The 22806-nt window shown below is 45.4% G+C and overlaps 1 protein-coding gene across 1 annotated transcript in view; it reads left to right on the forward strand.

Moving 5' to 3' along the window:
- Positions 1–219: 219 nt before the first annotated feature.
- Positions 220–22806, forward strand: part of LOC119461791 (general transcription factor IIH subunit 4-like) — a 76599-nt gene continuing 54012 nt past the window's right edge. Inside the window, exons 1-5 of the mRNA XM_037723172.2 lie at positions 220–529; positions 634–738; positions 1495–1626; positions 20523–20616; positions 21992–22083. Of these exons, the coding sequence (XP_037579100.1) occupies positions 408–529; positions 634–738; positions 1495–1626; positions 20523–20616; positions 21992–22083 (545 nt within the window). The 5' untranslated portion in view covers positions 220–407. The remainder of the gene's footprint in view (positions 530–633; positions 739–1494; positions 1627–20522; positions 20617–21991; positions 22084–22806) is intronic.

Raw genomic sequence — 22806 nt, forward strand, 5'->3', positions numbered from 1 at the left:
ATGTCTCGGACAGTAGTCCCCGACAGCTGGATCACGTGACTGTGACGCGCTCTTCTGTCAGGGCTAGTCAGACCGGAAGCCGCGGACGGTTTGCGGACAGTACGGGATCGCATAATCGAAGAGGCCCGCGCACAGAAGGCGATGGTGGCGCCACCTGGATTGCCAATAAAACATGCCTCAGCGCAGAGCCCTCCTTGGACCCACTCCCCCAATCTAGTACACTCTACCGAAGCGAGCGATATCCGGTGCACCTTTTCTCCGGACCAGAATGCTACCATTCACTTCGCTGAGGCGTGCGTACGCGAGTGTTAAGAGCCAGCCGTGTCGATTTCGGTTTCCTGTATACATTCTAGACGCAATTATGCATAGAGTTAGCTGACCATAGGACTTTTCAGAACGTGATCGTGATGAGTTTAACAACGTCAGCTGGCTTGAAGTGCAGGGATTTGCACGCGTACCTGAAAACGCTTTCGCCGGCTACACTGGACAAGCTCTACACTCATCCAGCGACGTGCTTGGCCGTTTTTCGGTATACTTGTTTTAGCGATGGTGGTGGTGGTGGAAAACTTATTTGAGAAGGCCCGCGATAGTGCCTGCTGAATGATGTGCTCTAATTATATGCTCTCGTTACAGAGAGCTGCCAATCATATCTCGTCATTATATTATGCGATTGCTGTTTGTTGAACAACCTGTACCGCAAGCTGTAGTTTCATCTTGGAATGAACAAAAATATGTCAAGTAAGTATCACTTGCATGAATTGCTTTAAAATGAGTAAATGCTCTTTTATCGCAAGGTTAAAATGACTGTTATGACTGCCAATTGGTTAGCGTGTTGGCACAACGTATAGTGATAATGGGATACCTATGTTGTTTTCCCGCCTCGCATGAATTAGGCTACGTTCACACTTGGGAAGCGGCAAGCAGGTGGAAAGGCCAAAGCGGCCGGAAAATCTTTTCCGCGCATGTCCAAGTTGTTCACATTTGTTTTGCTACTGCCGCGGCCACCGCTGTCGCTTTCGTCCACATCCATCTAGTCTGCGTACAATTGTCGGCGTGGTGGCGCTCACTATCGCACCATTGGTGAAACCAACAACAACGGGACGTTCACAATGCGCTGTGCTTACATACGCTCTGCATTCATTACGCTTGTCGGATTCTTACACTTGAGCAGTACAGTCACGGCGTTACAGTTTTCATTTTACACACCAGACCTGTTGAACACGAGACGGATGGGCGCAGACACACTTCACTGTCCTGTCCATCTCGTGTTCCTACGTTGTATGTCTTGTGCATCACCAAGCCCAACAAACTCATGGCCTGCTGTTGTGTCAGTCAGCCTGTGCTTTCATATTGGCCTTGAAAGTATGTGATTGCCTACGTCATGATGTAGATTCAATGTGTCCCTTTGATATATAATTTAAAATATTCAGTTTTTCTTTTTCCTTCTTTTTTTCATTGATTTTTGTCATTCCACTCCGTTTGAAATTTGTGCAGAGACCATTTGGAGGCACTTGAGGCGCTCACTGCACTGCACATTTGGACAGATTCCAGCCTTCCTGGTGGACTTCCAGGCTGGTCATTGAGTGCAGTGTTTAGAAAGAACATCCAGATAGCACTCCTTGGAGGGTAAGCACTCTTGGTAGGCTCTGGAAATCTGCAATTAGTTAGTGCATGTCTTTAAAACCCGGGGGTAGAACTGAAATTTTTGGCCGGAACTAAACCCACACCTAAACTGATATTCTTAATATGTGCCTGAACCTGAACGACTGTTACTGGTTTGGAACAAAACAGTTCAAGCATTTTCGGTCTTATGAAGCAGAGAAAGGCATTCTAAACAAAACAGCTTTTGTTTCACAGTTGAGCCTGTCCCACTTGTAGCCTGTTATGACTTGTAAGGTGGTTTGTGTGCATAAGATGCGCATTATGCCCGAAATTGTGGGCTCCTAGTCCCAAGACGATTGTAGTCCCACACTGCCATATCAGCTGGGCAGGAACGTTTTTTTAAGGGTGTCTTAAGGGACTGCCTATTGTGTTGCAACCTTAAGGTTCAGCCACTTAGGCAACTTAAACACCAACCATAAATATTTAGGAAAGTAAGTTGTCTGCGCTAATTAGGTAAAAGCACATGCACCACGAGATATGCAGAGCAGCAGATGCGCTCGAGGAGGGAACGCAGCAAGCCAACCAGAGGACTGGTAGATCACACCAACACATGTCACTCTCCCAAAAACCCAATGACGCATACATTGTCAAGAGTGGACTGGACCACTTACCACTTCAAGTGCATGTGCAATAGTGTCAATTAAGCAGAAAAACATTACTATTGTTGTCTTGCTGTCGGTGATTCAGGCTCAAATCGTTGTACAAGAGGGGTATTTTAATGGAATAATAACATGTTACATAGCCACACAGGCTGACTATGCCACGCAGGCAAACTCCCACGAGCATAGACACACTTCTTTCACTGACCATCTGACAACTGCTATGTGGGTCCCAATTTCAGTTAGGCCCGCTAACGCACTACGTGAACAGTGGTTCCCGAGGGAGGGCACTAGCGACATGCTAACATTCGGCCATCCTGAATTCCTTAACGTCTTTGTTAAGGTGATGCTACATAAGATTTTTTAAATTATCTTACCGATGCTCAGCTACCCTCCAATTCACATTTCCTAAAATACAAACAATAAGAACAGAGAAAGGTAATAATAATAGCTTAAAAACACAAGCAAGCACTATGTCCAAGGACTGATGCTTAAATTTCACCACACCACACAGTATTTTGGTAGTTCGTAATGTACAGATCTTAAAAGTCATTTCTTCTGGCCATCTTGACTGGCTTGAGATTGTGTAAAGCCACAAAACGAAAAGAGAGGGAAAAAAATGTTTCACACAACACAGGAACTTGGCACAATAGAATTCTCATGGTATGCAGAGAAAATAGAAAAAGCCACAAAACGAAAAGAGAGGGAAAAAAAATGTTTCACACAACACAGGAACTTCGCACAATAGAATTCTCATGGTATGCAGAGAAAATAGAAAGAAACAAATCACAACACAGTCTCGTAGTTGCCGGTAAAATGCGTTCACATTGCGGACGTTGCCTTATTGATGTTTCTCCTTCCTCTTGATACTCTTCAGATGTGTCATCATCCTTTTCACATTAAACACACATTGACACATTAAACAGACTACACACTTGGACAGTAAAGAATTCACTATGTATTAACTGTGGTAAAACAAAAGCTGTGCTTTTTCGGGCCAAATCTACATCATGCAAAATACTTAATTCCCTAAGTATAAATAATCTTAGAATATAAATTCCGTCGTCTGCAAAGACTCTGGGTGTTGTGTTTCACGAGTATATGTCTTGGGAACACCACTACATAAGAAATAAACGCAAGTATCCTGCAAAAATGTCAGCGCATACTGCCAGAGCCACAAAAGCTTGTTATATAACGCTCTCTTCTGTCCTCATCTGCGTTACTGCCATCTAGTCTGGGCTACTGGTACCAAGAACTTGTTGCACAACTTAATCACATTGCAAAAAAATGCCTTGCGTTGCATTGCAGGTTTGTCGTACACTGCGCTGACGTTCGAATTATTTGCTAAGTTCAATGTTTTAAAAGTTACAACCCTATATGAATAGCACCTCTTGACAGCTTTTAGGTCCAAATTAATTCAAAAAGGCAGCCACATTCGCACTTTAGCAAATTTAACTCTTAATCCCACCTCACGCTTAACCAGACACACCAACCATTATTATATCCCCCGGCCGCGAACTAATTATGAACTGCAATTATTACAGTATTGTCTTCCGAGCACATTAAATAAGTTTAAACAGATGAAGGTTTACGCACGTTATCGAAAAAAACGCTATTTTAATTATGATATCCTGATTTCTTTATGCTTTAAACATGAAAATTGTTTTGAATTAGTCTGTATGAGCTTGAAAAAAAAAGCATTGCTTGAAATTGTTCCTTGTGAGCTTGTTTCCGTAAGCTTGTTTGTAAGCAGGGGGTGGCGGGGCTAGTCAAGTTGCTAAAAAGCAGCTTTTTTCCCGCTATCCTCACCATTTATGTACATTTTTGTTCTGTACTGATGTGCCATAATGGTGAAATAAAGCAAATACCGTATACACTCTTGTAAGGGCCGCGCATTTTTTCTGCGATTTTGATGGGGTGAAGCCCGGCCCTTCCACGGAAGTGTGAAATTTTGGTCTAATTTTCAATCCACGTATGCAAAAACCTATTTAATCGTGCCATATATACCTAATGATGGGATGCCTGGCGTCTAGCTACAGACATCCTCGCTAGATGTCCTCATCGGTATCGCTGCTCAGGCTCGGCTCGCCGCCGCTGCTCAGGTCATCCGCACGTTCATGTAGCCAGTCGTCCTCAGTGCTGTCCATGGCATTGAAAATCCCGGTGACCTTAAAACTCTTTACAATAATGTCCGTGGACACCGTCCGCCACGCATTTAAAATCCAAGAGCAGACCAGCTGAAGTGACGCCCTGCTTAGTCGTCCAGTAGGCATTTTCTCGTGGGGGCCCGCTTCCATCCATTCAGAGTACGGGCGTCTGAATTCTGCCTTAAACAGCCTATTAACAGACACATCCAGTGGTTGCAGCATGCTTGTTAAACCGCCGGGGATGACCGCCAGATGCGTACGAGCTTCTGCAAGACGAGCCTTCACGTGCTCTGTGAGTCTCGTCAGCAAACGGCACACGAGTGTGCCGTGCTGGCGAGATATTTTTTTTTTTTTCAGAAATTGGACTGCCAAGTTGGGGGGAGCGGCACTTAGTCGAGTGTATACGATATCAAAAATATCAAAAGAGTCCTGGGCGGACCTATGCCCGTCCCGTGCTTGGAGGCCGACTTGGACAAACCGGTTTTCTTTTTCACTGCTTCCGCTGGTGGCATCGATTCAGGTTTTTAAGGTGCTGCCCCGTCGGTGGCTTCGTCAATCTTTTCCTCGGACGCTGTTTCAGTCGCCGGCTTTACACTTTCTTCGGCATTCCCGGAAGATTTCTTGCTTTCGTCTGCAGCCCCTGGCTCAGCTTCAGTGGCAATGGCTGCTTCATCACCTTGGTCTTTAGGTGCCTGTTCCGTCATCTTGTCCGTGCCCGCTGGCATGGCACCGTTCAGCTCTCGAGTTTCTTTTGTAGCAGCGTCAACATTTGTTGTTGTTTCTTCACATTCCTTGTGACCAGACTCGGCTACTTCGTCTTCTACCCTTTCAGGTGGGGCTTCGTCTTTAGGCTCTGGCTGGGCTACTTCTTCCTTGACTTCCTGCAGTTCAACTGCGGTGGGGGCTTCCTGAATAGCCGGTTCTGGAGCGTCGGACACTTCAGAGTCACCGGGTGGCTCCTTCGACGGCTCTTCTGTGGATTCACTTTCGTTGTCTCTATTTCGTTCTGCAACAGCATCTGAAAGTTTCCGTGCTGCAGTTTCTTCGTTTGTTTTAATTTCGCCTGTCTTTTCCTGGCTCTTGAGGAGGGAGCTCTTGAACGTGAAGTTTCTCTGGTCCCACTTCTGCCTCCTTCGGGACGTTCTCATCCTCTTCTTTTTCTTTCGACGAAGTTTCCTTGGTTGCCTGTGTCCGTTCTTTCTCACCTACGCCCGGTTCAGGAGAAGTTGCGGTTTTGGGCGTATCCTTTGCAGCGGCGCCTTTGTGAGTGCGCTCCGCTTCCTTTAACAGCTTGTTGGTCTCTGCGGTGACGTTGCAAAGTTAGGCGGTTTATTTCCGTTGTTCTCGTTCGATGCATTCAAACACGAGGATGTCGTGAAGCAAATTGTCCTCGTAGCCATGTGTCCTTCCCAAGAGCATGGTGCAAAGCTCGAGAGATCTCAGACCCGGGAGAACATGCTCTCACGTATCATGAAAGTCCAGGTTCACTTCACAGCAAAGCCGCACCTTATAGTGGAAATAAACAGTCATGCTTTCCTTTCGCTGTTGCATGCACTCTTGCATCCTCTGCCATCATTCCGCTAATCGGGTCTGACTAAGAACGTGCGACGAAAATGTTCCTTGAACTCTTCCCATGACGTGATTTGAGAAATTCTTGCACGATACCAGTCTTTGGCAGCACCAACCAAATGGAATTTTGCGGTCTCCAGCGTATACGCAACGGGCCATCCGTGAAGTGTCGACGTTCGCCGTATATTTTCGATCCACTCACGTGCCGAAGGAGCGTCCTCGGAGCCGTCAAATAGCTGATATTTTGTCTCAGGTCCAGTATAACTTGGAACATTAGCGCTGGTTGAGGCTGCACAGCAAATCCTGTCCTTTTCTTGTTGGGCTTGGAGGAGGTCGCGAGCTGTGATTCCGCACAGTGGCCAGTGTCTCCGGGTCTCCTCCACCAGACTGGTTCACGTTTTCCGCCGGGTGTTCACAAGGGTTAGCAATGAGTCTTCGGTGGGGACGGGAATACTGGATGGAATCCCACTTCTGAATTATGTTGTCTTGCCGTCTGTGATTCAGGCTCAAATCGTAGAAGAGGGGTAATTTAATGGAGGAATAAAATGTTACATGGCCACACAGGCTGACCGTACCACACAGGCGAACTCCCACGAGCATAGACACACGTCTTTCACTGACCAGCTGATAACTGCTATGTGGGTCCCAATGTCAGTTAAGCCCACTAACGCACTACGTTAACAGCGCTTCCCGAGCGAGGGCGCTAGCATCATGCTAACACTATGAGCGTAAAAAAATATATTGCCTGGCTTACATATTATACTGCTTGCCTTCAGCACTCTAACATAATCAAAGTTTATGGCAAATGCAGTCGAACTCGCTTATAACGATCCCAGATATAACGATCAGTTGTAATGACCACAGTTCACGGCATTTACGATTTTACGACCCTGCCTATTGAAACTGCGTCCAGATATAACAGTCATTTTCAAAAGTGGACATTTCAAAAAAACGCAGGCGATCGCCGAGATGAGCGTGCGCTATTCAGAAGCCGTGAGGAAAGTCACTCGCTTTCAGCCATGGTAGCGTAACTGTGCTTTCAAGGCATGTCTCCAGTGTGATTCAGGGCGAATCGGTACAGTGTACGGTGGCCGTGGCTTCTACAGCAGCACAAACTCCATGGGCGGCACCCTAGTGTGCAGTTGTGGGCGGAGGTCTCCGTGCGGCACCACTCTCGGAAGCTACGCCGGCGGCACTCCCGTTCTTGAGCAGTTCTCCGTGCAGCACTGCGCGCACTGCATCGTGTACTATAGCGCTCAGGGAGGCTTCGATTAGGCAGTCCTGGGCCAGTATAACGTAAAACTATTTCAATCTGTTTTTATTCCAAATTGGCCATTAGCCCTCCGCGATAGGTCAAATCGGCTCCAGCTCTGCCCATATGCCGCCCATATGGGCAGAGCTGGAGCCAATTTGACCTATCTCGGAGGGCTAATGACCGATTTCGAATAAAAACGGATTGGAATAGTTTTTCATTATACCGGCCCTGGCCTGTCCGCAAACCGTCCGTGGCTTCTGGTCTAACTAATCCTGACAGAACAGCGCATCACAGTCTCGTGATCCAGCTGTCGGGGACTACCTGTCCTAGGTTTCGTTCAAAAGGTTCGAAAGCACCGTGACCAGAAGTCAATCTCCATCGCAGGATCGAATCCCGGCCGCGGCGGCTACATTTCGATGGAGGCGATATGCAAAAACACACGTGTGCTTGCGTTGTAGTGCACATTAAAGAACCCCCGGTGGTCAAAATTATTCCGGAGCCCTCCACTACGGTGTGTGTGCCTCATAATCACAACTGGTTTTGGCACGTAAAACCCACAAAGAAGAATGGCTGCCGTCGTCTCTTAGCTAATCGTAGATAGCTCCCTATCCAGTGAATTCATTAGCCTGGCCTCCGAAATGGTGCAGTCTGTGAGGCCACGTCACCGACACACCCATAAAGCTTGCATAGTGGAATCGCAGCCCGAGTGCATAAAACGTGTTCGCAAAGCGCAGTTTACGTTGAGCTCTAGCTCTTCTTGCCCTGTATTTAAGCTAGCTCAGTGACTGCGAAATTTTAGCAGAATTCCCACACGGACATAAGCAAAATCACGGTGCTGCCACGTCACTGTTCATGCAAATAGCACCCGTCGATATACTCGCAGCTCGTGAGACCGTCTACTAACAATTAAAAGGCCCGATGCGTGTCTAGGACAGAGCTCGTGTACACCGTCTAATCCTGCACGTAAAAAATCTAACGCTCGAACTTGGCAACAGAAAGGATCAACATATATATATATATAGGTCAATGGCAGTCGGTGAAGCTCCGATTGTATACCACCCCAGCTACCCCCGTGAAATAGCCCTATGCAATATGATATACTTCCTCGTACATCAGTTTCACTCACCTGAAAAGCAGTGAGTGGTTTGAAAAGCCACTTTCGAGACCTTCCGCGCCGCTCACGGACACACCGCGTCATCGGACGTGAAAGAGGAGAAACTATATTGGTTTTCTTAGCAGTTCGCTTTTTTTCCCCGTTAGGCGGTGATATTTAAAGGGCCCCAAACCACCCAGAGGTCTAAATTTAGTTGTGGTGTTGCAGTTGTATATAAGTCTACAACGAACAGGTAGCCGCGAGAATTTTTCGACATGGTGCCGCAATAGTGGGGTTACACGCATTTGATGATCGTAACACAGCCCTCGCTCGTTTCGCTCTTTCCTCCGCTGCTCTCCTCGTTGGCTGGTCTCCTCGCCGAGTGCTCCTCTAAATGTCATGTGACACGTCATCGCCAACACGCTGTCCATTTCGGTTAAGGCATGTCTATGCTAGCGGCGAATATACTGACGGCGAACCTGCCTCCAGTGCTGTAGAACGTCTGCCGCATGAGAGGTGTCCAAAGTAGACAGTAGTTCGGCCGACGCACCGCCCGCAGCACAATCAACGGGCCAATCGGTGACCATGAAGCTGCGCACCTCCGCCACTGACGACGAAAACATCAGCTGCGCCTCAGCTGCAGTGCACGGCTACCGACGGGAGACGACCGGCTCGGCTGTGCTCGCGTCACAGCCGTCGGTGTCGCTAATATCAGCGTATTTTTTTCTTTGTGTACAGTAATTGCAAAGAGCAATAACAACGATAAGAAAATTGGTGGCTTGTGAGCGTCGGTAATTTATTTCGAAGCGCTGTCCGCTTTAGTTTTGAAGGGCACCGGAAAAGGCCTAGCGACAATATCGGTGCCGTCGACCGATCAGCCGCGGTGAGGCTGCCGCACAATTGAGTCCCGGTCTCATCCTCTCTACGTACGGCAAGGAAATCTCGCCGTTCGCGAGCAAAACCGCGAATGGCAAACGGCGTGCGGCAAGTTAACGTGCTACCCGCTGTGTCTACCCGCTGTGGCTGCCGTGCCAGCCCGTGCTCATTCAAAGCGCGCGCCATGGACCCTGTGTTGCGTGCACGTCTAGAAAGGCCAACACTGTCGCACTCTGTTCGCGCAGCTAATCAGACCGGTAAGCACGACTGTGTTGGATGGAACGCGAGCGATTTGGCACTTGCGTTGCGGGCTGTAATTACCGATTCGCAAGGGCGCAGAAGCGAGCAACATGACGAGGAAGAGCAGGGAGCATGCGTACTGTACCTGCTAGTAGACAAACCGGAAGTCATAGGTCCTTGTTTGACCAGTGGGCGTCGTATCCCCTGTTGACATAACCAGATGCGCCCTGCAGACATCGTGACGACCGCTGGGGATACCGGAAAGGCCAGGAGAGGAGGACGGCATGTTTTTTGTTTTTTTTTTTGTGGTGCACCCGCGCCTTGTAGCGCTGCAGCGTTTGGCATCGTTGATCATGACGGCATTCTGAACTCGATGCGCATGTTTACTTGAAATGTTCAAAAAATATCTGAGGTGGTTTGAGGTCCTTTAAGCGTGCTCCGAAGTTTCGCTACAGTGGTTTTGCGATCGTCAAAGCAGAACGCAATAACAATTAGACAGTTTTAGATGTCTTTAGATGTCTGGCTCCGGAAACGGCGCGCGCGCTTCGGGAGATCGCAGATATTGCGATTCCACTGCCTCTGTGGCCGATCTTATCAATACATCAAATAGCATGAGTCGGAGGACGCTGACTTTTCGTCGCACTTTGAGTCTGAAAGTGACGACGCAAATCAGCCCGGAACATTGGTGGTCGCAGCCCGGCACGCCCAACTGTAGTGCTTGCAGTTAAATTTTTCTAGCGGTATACCTGTTCAATGAAAACTTTAGATTTTTTTCGGAGAGCGCCTAATAGACGGCAGTACATATTTTATATCGCATCATTTTTCGTAACATTTTTTTCTTAATAGATACAAGCGTGTCTTACAAACTTTGTTCAATTATATGCACAATCTTGATTTTGACAATTTATATATTTTTTATGACATACATCTCGTTAATAAAACGTTTATGTGTGAAAAGTGCACTCATTTTGCTTTCTGTTTATGTATTACATTAAATGTTCAGTGCAGTAGTTCCTTCAGAAAAAAAAGCATCTGCTGTAACATACAAAAAATACCTTTTTTCCCCATCGTAGGGATAGAGTTAAAGAAAGATCCTTGAACGCGAAGGCTTTCGCCCATGCAAGCTGAATAAAAGTCCAAGTCTAAAGCCAACGACCATGCAACGAACCCAAGAAATGCTTAGCGACCCGATGTGATGCATATGTGATTTGATTGCCTGTTTAGGATTGTATTTTTGAACGTTTAAGTTGAATGAAGACATTTCGTTAAGTTGCATAGCCTTTGTTTTAGATCATGTAGCTGTTGATTACACCCACATGCTCAAACTTTCTCGGACTGCATGCCGTTGCCAGTACACGGGATCGGCCGTTCGAGCACGATCGCGCTTGCGGCCGTTCCAGTTAATTTTGTGCTTCCATGCATAAAGCGACGTTTTTTTAAGAACCTAACTGGAACGCCAATGCATTTCTCCGCAAAGTTCGGGAATTAATATCTTGAAACTGGTGTCATCCCGAGAATTCGTTCCAAGTGGATCCGCCTTGCGAGCTCCACGGCTACAAATTGTAAATTGCAATATGGGCCATCAAATAATTAGTTAAAAACTTAATTAGTCAATTTCTGTTAATTATTCGATTATGCATTTCAATTTCTTGTGCAAGTAATGTCCGCCTCTTCGAGTAGACCAGCTCATGAACTAGAATTGCGCTATCTGCCACAGGCAACCTTTAAGAATTTTTAAAAGTGATCGCTGAAACACCCTGTAACCCGCCGTGGTTGCTCAGTGGCTATGGTGTTGGGCTGCTGAGCACGAGGTCGCGGGATCGAATCCCGGCCACGGCGGCCGCATTTCGATGGGGGTGAAATGCGAAAACACCCGTGTACTTAGATTTAGGTGCACGTTAAAGAACCCCAGGTGGTCTAAATTTCCGGAGTCCCCCACTACGGCGTGCCTCATAATCAGAACTGGTTTTGGCACGTAAAACCCCATAACTTAACTTGAAATACCCTGTATATATATATATATACACACAATTCGACTGGGTAGTGTGACGTTGCGCTTCCCATTGTCCTTATCGGGACAACTGCGAATGTGAACTGTAGTGTTCTACGGTTATGTGCGCAGATTGTTTTATTGTGCGTGCAGGTAGTTCTATTGTGTAAGTTGGCTCTCCTGCAGTGTGTTTTCGGCACTCACTGATGAATCAATGAGACCGAAAGCTTCGCTTTAAAGCGAACGCGATTCTGGCGGCTCTCGGACTAGTGGGCGGAGCTTCCGAAGCTGTTCGAGAAAATCGAATGCGGGACAGCAGTCCCAAGCATTCCGGGGCTGTCAAGGACTGATAATCAAAATAGCCCAGTATGAGCTACAAGTCAAGGTGTGCATGGTAGCAAAGGTGCCATAGAAGCCCATACGTCCTGCAATGGTGGCTTGGATTGGATTTATTGGCCTCACCCTTTGTAACGGGTGGGCATTGCCATGAAAAACGTAGCGATGCCCTGGTCTTGTGGAGGCACGGCAAGGCCATCTACATTTCGTGGGGCCAACTTCTCGGCAGGGGTGGAAGTGCTGCGCCATTTGCGCCACGCTGCGCCAATCTGCTTTTCCTGCGCCATCCTGCTCCAAAACGCATTATCGCGCCGAAACTGCTCCCAAGCAGTGCCTCCATGTCCGACATGCTCAATAATTCGGACTGCTTCGCGGCACCAGCACGTACCCCATAGAGTCAATGTATAAGAACGTCTCAAATTTCATACACAAGAACCCTTCACCGTCCGATTTACCGGACTTTGTGCTGTGACCGCATGCCCCAAACGACATTAATGAAGGCCATCACTGCCGCCATTTTTTATATTTCGCCGCCTCGAATCGGCGCTCTCGCACGCAGATCCGCTGGAAGAGCCGTAGCCACCACCGCGTCAATGCCAGCAATGGCACCTCCTCCGCCTTTGTAATCCTCGCGATTGGCTTCGGAGCTCGGAAAGCACGGCGCCTTGCATAATGCCAGTTCCCGAAAGTCAGCTTCGCGTCAATAAAGCAGTGGGATGCGGTGAAGCATACGCGAAGTATTGCCGCGAACCGTAAAAAGATTGGGAAGAAGCAATTGTCATGGGACACAGTATGTATTCCTTAATTACACACACTTGCACCTGCAAGTTTCCTGTTACAGTACGAGCACTGATATGCCTCATAAGTGTACTGGCAGGCCTTCAAAGCTTTTTCGGACGTGCCTCTGGCGATTTGAGTCCTTAGCGGCAGTAAAATATATGTAGTCATTGCAGTGGCGCACTGACGGGGGGGCGCGGGGGGGGGGGGGAGGGGGTTCGGGTGTTGTAACCATCCCCCCCCCCTGAGTCCGAGTTAACACCACCCTCCCCCCTCGCGTCCAGCCCCACCAGTCCAACATGTACCTTCGGTGCTCTGTTCACATTGTCAGTACAATTCAGGAGGTGGCTTGAGGTCGAATTTTCCCGAGTAACAAAAATACTCTATCACTGTCTTGTATTTACTCATTCACTCTTAAATTGGGGTAAAATGCTGAAGAAATAAACATCGTGATTATCCTTGGTGTCATTATTATAATTATTAGGCATTTTATGTGCTGTTGGATACTCTGGCTAAAGCAACGACATTGTATATTATGCAAAGTGCTTGCTTCACCCCCCCCCCCACACACACACACACACAAAAAAATTTAACCCCCTCCCTGGCAGATATCCTGGGTGCGTTACTGAGTCATTGTTTCGGACTGCCGGGTTCTTCGGACGATTTCGTGGGCTCTAGGGAGTCCGAAAAATCGGACGTTGACTGTACTGCTTTCTGCCTTTTTGTTGTGAACTATGCGGTTTTATATGTGGGTGCAGTTTTGTGCTACAGTGATCGTGGGACTGAGTAGCCAGCTGTGCCTGCCCATATGTTTGCATTTAAATTTATTGGCTACTTATTATAGTGCCTTGTACCTAAAAGTACAGTTTTCAACTTGCAATATTTCCGTAGTTAATCACAGATGCATTATATTTCACTTAGAGACGTATTATTCTTGTTTAGAGAATACATTTTAAGTAAGACTTGTTCTTTAGACTGACACGTTGCTGACATATAAAGTATGACAGACAAGTGCTAGTGTTGTGTGGCAGTGTCCCTTTTTCACCCAGTTATTTGTTGGTAAAATACAAACTAGCTTTGCATCCCATGCGATTTACTTGTGCTACTTTTAGAGCTGCTTTGTACTTGTTTCTTTATACTCAATTGCGAGTACTGGTTTCTGCTATGTATTTCATGCCTCAAGTTGCTTGGCAAGAAGAGCATAGAATGTTCCACAGAAATTTCACCTTGGCACATGAAGTTTTCTCTCTTAGTATTCGTATTTGTTGAAAGCAAGTTTGCTAATTTAAATGCTCTTAGGATGGCGACCCGCTTCAAAACTCACTTTCTCTGCTACGAAACTACAAGTTCGTTGATCCGATGCTGCTCCAAAATAATTATTTGCTGCTTCAAAGCTGCTCCAAAACGGTCAATTTCCTGCTCCCAGCCCTGCTCTAAAACATTGGAGCCTGCTTCCACCCCTGCTTTGAGGCGAAAAAAAAAATCAACACTTGATGTTCAAGGCTTGTTTCGCCAAGTAGTCTACTGTGCCAGCTCACATCACATCGCTACGACATTGCATATACTGAGCACACAACAATACAAACGAAGCTAGTAAATGAGAACATTCGCCACAACATCGCAGTTCGCAGTCGACGCAACAGACTGATATGACGCCGTGTCCGCAGTATCTAAAAGCCCAAGAAGCGGTTGGCGCTACAGCGCAGCGTGGCGCCCGACAGAATGACGAACTAAATTTGGCGGCCCACCGGCATTGAAGTGCTAGGCCAACGCCGCAAACAGCAAGGAGATAACGCAAGCTGCTCGCGCGGCCGGACCAGCGGTGACCTCGGAGACCTGACGAAAGGCGGGGGGGGGGGGGGGGGGCGACATTGACGACACAGACGCTCTTTTTGCTGCCAGTTTCGGTTTCAAGGAGCCTGCCACGGGGAACTAATTGTTCACTTACCTCCCACATGAACTCCACTATTCAAAATTTGATCGTTGGATTAGGTAGTTTTGAAGACGGGCTCCAAAGCACTCATTTGCTGTAGCCACCTATTGTTGATAATTAGAAAGTCAATTACCATAACTTCGCTAATTATGCACGTAAGTGCAGAAATTGCTCTGTATCTAGACGCTGCCGATCCGTACACTCGAACGGTAAACGTAACGTGACCAAGATTTATATTTTTCGAATTTTAAAAGTTGGGTGCAGCTAAAAAAAAACACCCTGTATATATAGCCACTACTTTTTATGGCTGCGCATAAGAAATTTGACAACATTACAGTGTCAAATACGGTAATACAATCTCAGCATATCTCAGCACGCATTACCACGAGCAAACTTCAGAAAGCCTGCACAGTTTCGTATTCATAATTATTCGTGGATAGAAGCAAGCAGCCTGTGACTTCACATTTTCCTATTTTAAGGGAATTCCTCCACTACGGCGTTCCTCATAATCAGAACTGGTTTTGGCACCTAAAAAACCCCAGATAGAAATGTACTTTTTCAAATGTTTCCATTGGAGACGTATTGGATACATAATTTTCAACAACTCGTGTTTTGCCCCGCGAGCTGTCGCCTTTCAGTCTGCACGACCATAATTGATGTCGCTGCTTTTGGCTTGAAACCGTTTTTTATTGCGATAGCAATTATATGGACACTCCAAGCGGATTTATGCCGTCAGCGTCGGTGAGGTTCCGTATGAATTTCAACGGTGATGAAATCGTCGTCGCGTGGCGTATGCTGTATGTGCGAGTGAAAGCACGCGTCCCTCGCGCGCTTTCACAGGGAGCAAACGCATGGCGGAGAGCAAACATGACTTCTTCCGTCACGCTGCGGCACCTAATGCGTATTTATATCACTAGCGAGCGTCACGCCATGCTTCGGACGCTTAAAAGGCCTGCTCCTTCTACGGACACTTGCAGTCAGCGGCAAACACTTTCAAGATACTGAAACTGTATTTCGCTGTCGTTTAACTATTGTAGCTTAAGTCGTTTAACTATTACCTGTAGTGTTTTGTCAATGGCAATTAAATTATGCAAAAATCAAAGCGGGCGTTAGTTTACACAGCAGTGCTGGATTTTTATTTTACAAATATAGATACCTAATTTCACACACTCATTTCACGTACTAATTAGCTATAATAATTATATTGGAACAGACATGATTAAAGACGGTAGTATATGCGCAATACAACACGCCTACACAATGTTTCTGCATTGAGCTCGACATACATGTATTGGCTATATTTGTTACTCTCCTTGCATATCTGTTCAAATTGAGATGCAAACGTCGGGTGCAAGGAGTTAAATATGTAAAGTTAGGTGCTTTAAGTTACAGCTAGAGGAAACATCTTTTTGCTGTAGCTATGTAACGTTAAATTTTCACGCTGGAAACTACATAAAATATTGTCTTGTCTTCCATGTGTCGGCAGCATCATGTAAATTTTCGGGATAAAAAAACTTGTACACGAAAAACTGTAGTTTATTAGTCTACATGCACTTGGTGCATGATAACATGGGATGCTGAGGCTGAAATACACTACACTGATCCGGTTCGTCAAACAGTTCGACACAGTGAACCAGTTCACAAACTGTTATAGCTTTCGATTTCTTGAAACTAAACCAGAATGAAGTCGAAGTAGCTTGAACCTGAACTGAACCAGTATACTTTCTGTTTGACATGCTGTTTAAAACCCACATGGATTTCGAGGTGTGTTGCTGTAGTTGTTACTCAGTCCAAATGTGTGTCTATTTCAAAAACAGGCCTTTCTATAAGTCCTTATAAATTGACATTCCTGCATCCCTTCATCAGTAGTTAATAATTTGACATGCACTCTCCACTGCTGATATCCTGAGAACTGTCGTTTTTGTAAGTAAACTTGCATCAATATTTTGTTGGAGTTGTAGTCTCACATGAAATATGCAAGTTCTAATCTTTTTCTTTATAGAGACTGATGATGTTATCTACCACTTATAATTTACTAATGCCTGAAACTGTTAATTTTATCTTAAGATTTGTATGACTGCTAACCAGGCCAATAATATCCCAGGAAATGCCTGAAGAATTATCAGGCATTTCCTGGGATATTATTGGCCTTAGTGAGGTTAGAAGAACTGGTGAGGCTTACACAGTGCTGACTAACGGCCACGTCCTCTGCTACAGAGGTCTTCCAGATAAGAAAGAATCCGGGGTAGGATTTCTAGTGCATAACAACATAGCGGGAAACATTGATGAATTCTACAGCATAAATGAGAGGGTAGCAGTTGTAGTAATAAAGCTGAATAGGAGGTACAAAATGAAGGTAGTACAAGCCTATGCCCCAACCTCTAGTCACGATGATGAAGAAATAGAACAGTTTTATGAAGATGTTGAACTAGCAATGAGAAAGGTGCAAACTCAGTATACTGTAGTCATGGGCGACTTCAATGCAAAAGTGGGGAAAAAGCAGGTTGGTGAGCAAGCAATTGGCAACTACGGCATCGATTCTAGGAATGCAAGAGGAGAGATGTTAGTAGAATTCGCGGAAAGGAATAGGCTCCGAATAATGAATACCTTCTTCAAGAAGCGCAGCAACAGGAAGTGGACCTGGAAAAGCCCTAATGGAGAAACAAGGAATGAAATAGATTTCATACTCTCTGCCGATCCAAGCATAGTGCAGGATGTAGAAGTGTTAGGTAAGGTTAAGTGCAGTGACCATAGGTTAGTGAGGTCTCGGATTTCTCTCAATTTGAAGAGAGAGAAAGTGAAATTAGTCAAGAGGAAACAGGCCAACCTAGAGGCAATAAGGGTAAAAGCAGATCAATTTAGGCTGGTGCTTGCAAACAAATATGCAGCTTTAGAAAAGGAAGATAAAGACAACATAGAAGTAATGAATGAAACCGTAACTAGGTTGATCTCAGAAGCAGCAATTGAAGTGGGAGGTAGGGCACCAAGGCAACCAGTAGGTAAGCTCTCCCAAGAAACAAAGGACCTAATAAAGAAGCGACAGAAGATGAAAATGTCCAACTCAAGAGATCAGATAGAATTCGCTGAACTGTCAAAACTAATCAACAAGAAAAAGTAAGGGATATTCGAAATTATAACGTGGGAAAGATTGAGGAAGCCGTAAAATATGGACGCAGCATTAAATCAGTAAGAAGAAAGCTTGGCATAGGACAAGGCAAGATGTATGCACTGAAAGATAAGCATGGTAATATCATCAGCAATTTCGATGACATAGTAAAAGCAGCGGAAGAATTCTATACTGACCTGTACAGTGCCCAAAACAGCCAAGCTACTTTCATTCAAAATAGTGATGAACCGGATACAGAGGCTCCTTCTATAACTAGCGCTGAAGTTAGAAGGGCCTTGAAAGACATGACCAGGGGAAAAGCTGCTGGAGAAGATGGAATAACAGTAGATTTAATCAAAGATGGAGGAGATATCATGCTTGAAAAGCTTGCGGCCCTTTATACGCAATGCCTCACAACTTCATGTGTACCAGAGAGCTGGAAGAACGCCAACATTATACTAATCCATAAGAAGGGAGACGTTAAAGAACTGAAGAATTATAGACCCATTAGCTTGCTTTCAGTATTGTATAAAATATTCACCAAGATAATTTCCAATAGAATCAGGGCAACACTTGGCTTCAGCCAACCAAGAGAACAGGCTGGCTTCAGGAAGGGATATTCTACGATGGATCATATCCATGTCATAAATCAGGTAATCGAGAAATCTCCGGAGTACAATCAACCTCTCTACATGGCTTTCATAGATTATGAAAAGGCATTTGATTCAGTAGAGATACCAGCAGTCATAGAGGCATTGCGTAATCAAGGAGTACAGGAGGCATACGTGAATATCTTAGCAAACATCTACAAGGATTCCACAGCTACCTTGGTTCTCCACAAGAAAAGTAGAAAGATACCTATCAAGAAAGGGGTCAGGCAAGGAGACACAATCTCTCCAATGCTATTCACTGCATGCTTAGAAGAAGTATTCAAGCTGTTAGACTGGGAAGGCTTAGGAGTGAGAATCAACGGCGAATATCTCAGCAACCTTTGGTTTGCAGATGACATTGTCCTATTCAGCAACAATGGAGACGAATTACAACAAATGATTGAGGACCTTAATCGAGAAAGTGTAAGAATTGGGTTGAAGATGAATATGCAGAAGACAAAGATAATGTTCAATTGCCTGGCAAGAGAACAAGAATTCAGGATCGCCAGTCAGCCTCTAGAGTCTGTAAAGGGGTACGTTTATCTAGGTCAATTACTCACAGGGGACCCTGATCACGAGAAAGAAAATTACAGACGAATAAAATTGGGTTGGAGTGCATACGGCAGGCATTACCAAATCCTGACTGGGAGCTTACCACTGTCGTTGAAAAGAAAAGTGTACAATCATTGCATTCTACCGGTGCTAACATATGGGGCAGAAACTTGGAGGTTAACAAAGAAGCTCAAGAACAAGTTAAGGACCGCACAAAGAGCGATGGAACGAAAAATCTTAGGACTAACGTTAAGAGACAGGAAGAGAGCGGTGTGAATCAGAGAACAAACGGGGATAGCCGATATTCTAGTTGACATTAAGCGGAAGAAATGGAGCTGGGCAGGCCATGTAATGCGTAGGATGGATAACCGGTGGACCATTAGGGTTACAGAATGGATACCAAGAGAAGGGAAGCGCCGTCGAGGTCGGCAGAAAACCAGATGGAATGATGAAGTTAGGAAATTTGCAGGCGCAAGTTGGAATACGCTAGCGCAAGACAGGGGTAATTGGAGATCGCAGGGAGAGGCCTTCGTCCTGCAGTGGACATAAAATATAGGCTGATGATGATGATGATGATGAACCATGCCGTAAGGTAGGTAACCGTGCGAGTAATGTAGCAGCACATAGTGGCCTCAGAAACAAGGTGACATAATGCATGTTTTCGTGTAATCTTGCTTGTGCACAGGTAGGAACCAAATCTTATACATTGCTGTGCATGTACAGTGCTTAGTGATTCAAATGAGATACACGGAGCACATGACTGCTAGCGCTTTTTGCACCACCATTTGGCTCTGGGGACACTGAGCTGATGCATTGTGGTACAAGATGAAAGCGAGAGCCTTTGTGATGCACTGTGATTACACTTTGCCCCCCCCAGCGCTCACCAGTGGCACAACTGCCGCCTGTCATGCGGTCGGACCATCGCATTTAATTAGCTGAGCACTGTACAGATATGGGCTGGTATTTTGTAGCAATGCCTTTTCCCGATGCTAATGCCTTTCGACTCGTTTAGTGTACGTGATTGGCTGTGTTTGACGCCTCGTCCCAAGCAGAGTGTCACTTGTCCACTAGCAAACGCTAAACGCACCGAAAGTCATTGGCATCGGGAAAAGACCGCTACAAAATACCGGCCATGTTATCACATGCACTGGGGCTACATGTCCAAGGCATTGTCGTTGTCAGAACCACGTTAAAGTGGCCTGACAAGGCAGATTGCCAAATTGCACTTCTTGAATGCTGAAAGGGTAAATCTTGCTTAGAGCGGAGCTAGAAAATGCGCAAAACCAAAGGCCATGTGGTGACTTTACATTGAAGTCCTTGCAGCAGCTGCCAGTGAAGTCATGGATTTTGACATCTACTCGGGGCTATTGTTTGCAATAAACAAGGATTTAATGCCATCTCGTGGTACCACAGGCACAACTGCAGAGGTTCTGAGAACTTTTCCTGTGCAGAAGCTGCCCTACAATGAAAAAAAAAAAAAAAAACACTTTGAAGTTCGTGACATCACACTGATGTATCGGTGCTCCAGTTCAGGTACAAAATTTAAGAAAGTGAAATGTGGCCTTCATTTGCTTCCTTAGTAATCAGCCTTCTCCTACTGTATAAATGGAAATAGAAGTTTGAAAGAAAATTTACCTGTATAAACTTATTTAGTGTTGCTGTTTAGCATCACTTTAATGCAATCTAGTGCCTTTGAGGCATGCACACTTATGTCATTTTTTGTTGCTTGTTTTACAGCGGAAAACCATGGGCTGTTTACAGTGTACTTGAAAAGGACAAGCATGGAAGAGATGCAGCCTTCCTAGACCAATATGCCGCCGAACGATGGGAGGTGCTTATGTTACAACTTTTTCACATAGAAAAAAAATTCTACATTGTGTTGAAATGTAGGTGCAGTCAAATAGTTGTTGTGGGCCTGCACAATTTATTGGCTGTCATTTGCTTTGCCATTGTGTTCTTTTTCTTTTGTACGTCTGCTGTGGCTGCTCCAGTTGTGACTGTTAGAATTTCACCATCGAACGGTAGAATTTGGCTTTAAAGGGACCCGAAAGAGAAACACTAAATCAGTTCATACTGATAATGTTTTCTTTCAGCACTCCGTCTTTGTTGACTTACGGTGAGAGGTTGATTAATATAAAAGAAAAAGACAGGAAAAGTTTCATTTTTTTTTAATTTAGCCCGGACGCTCTGGTACATCAGTGACATCATTGATTTCGGTATATTGTCACGAGCAGTGGCAAAGACAAAGACATTGTAGTGGGGCTGGGTCAGAGGCTCTTCGGCTCATCGACTGCCGCACCGCGAAGTGACATCGTACATGTTTCCCGCCTCAAACTTTACAACTGTGATAATCCATTTTGATCACAATAAGCAACGGGACGGTGCTTCATCGGCCGGGGATAATGTCACGAGCAATGGCAAAGACAAAGACATTGTAGTGGGGCTGGGTCAGAGGCTCTCTTGTCGGACTGAAAACCTGCTGGAACCTGTGCGCTCTGTGCAGTCTTGACTAGGCAAGCGCTAGCTGTTCACAGTTAATTAAATACTCCCCGTAACAATATCTTTTGATACCTGGGGTGTAGTGGCTCAGCAGAAGTTCTTGAAACTTGCTTAATTCAGTCTTTGGCTTTTTAAGAATACATGTAGTCTATCCTTACCAATATAAATGGAGCTCGAGGAAACGATGTTTAAAAAAAATAATTCTGGGATGTTACGTGCCAAAACAGTGATCTGATTATGAGACATGCCACATTGAGTGACTCCAGATTAATTTTGACCACCCGGATTACCTTAATGTGCGGCTAAATCCAAGTACACGAGCGTTTTTGCTTCTTGCCCCCATTGAAATGCTGCTGTTGTGGCTGGGATCGAACCCGTGATTCTGAGATCAGCAGTACAGCGCCATCGCTAGTGGGCTACCGTGGCAGGTGCAAATGCTGTAAAAATATGATGTCACGGTGAGCTGGTTTTTCCGTTTTTGTGGCTTTTCTGGCATAGCAGGCCTCTTCTCACGGTAAGAGTGGGGTTAAAGCTTAAAATATTTTTTCTCTTTAGTGTCCCTTTAATGAAAGTAATTGCTGTGGAAATAATGTGCAGGCTAGCTGTGGCGAAGGTGCACATCTTTTGCAGGTTGTGTTTCTTGTGTGTTGTGCACGTTGCTCTCTCAGTTTACGTAACTTCCTGCTGTACCGTTGTCTCCGCTGCAGTGTGTGCTTCATTTCATGGTGGGTTGCCATACAACAGAAGGCATAAGTGCAGATGCAGTACGAATACTGCTCCATGCTGGACTCATGAAATCGTAAGCAATCTGTTGTATTTTTTCATTGTATCCTCTTCTAACAGCAGCCTTGAATGGAAGTCTTTTTGTATCCTTCCTTTAGCAAACACGTGAGAAATGACCAGCTGGTGGTCCTAGGTCGCTCAACTAGCCTCACTCCTGCAAACCTTAAAGTTAGAAATATACTAGAGTTGAAGCCAAAAATATGCAAGTTTGGTAAAAAATTGCTTCACTACTGAAGATGTTGATTGTTAAAAAATTCAGACTTTGTTCTGTAGGGACACTGTGCATAAGTGTTCAGCTCAGTAGTTTCAGATGGAATGACCTACATCACAGTTGAATGGCACCTATGAACTTTCATGAACTCATTAACTTCCTTCATGAAATATTCATGTAATAGTGGCGGAAATATTGTTTGACATTCAACATTCGTTCTATGGACTAATTGACATGGCTGCAGATAGGTCCAAATAATTGAGGAGGCCCCTAAAAACAGGCTCTGAAACATTGGTTGGTAACTGTATTTGTATCCTGTTGAAATAAGTATTACACTAAACTGGACATGTATTAAGAACGGTAAAGGTATCGATGCAGTGGTGGGAATGCTACTACAACTGCAACAATCTGCTACATTCTTTTGAAACTGCCTCATCCATGCTACAAATATGAGAAACTGCTCCAAAGCTGCTCCAGGATGAACCGCCTGCACAATCTCGGAGGCCATGGCAAAGAGGAGTTGCGGTC

The sequence above is a fragment of the Dermacentor silvarum genome, chromosome 8 (genome assembly GCF_013339745.2).
Source record: "Dermacentor silvarum isolate Dsil-2018 chromosome 8, BIME_Dsil_1.4, whole genome shotgun sequence".
Taxonomy (NCBI): Eukaryota; Metazoa; Arthropoda; class Arachnida; order Ixodida; family Ixodidae; genus Dermacentor; species Dermacentor silvarum.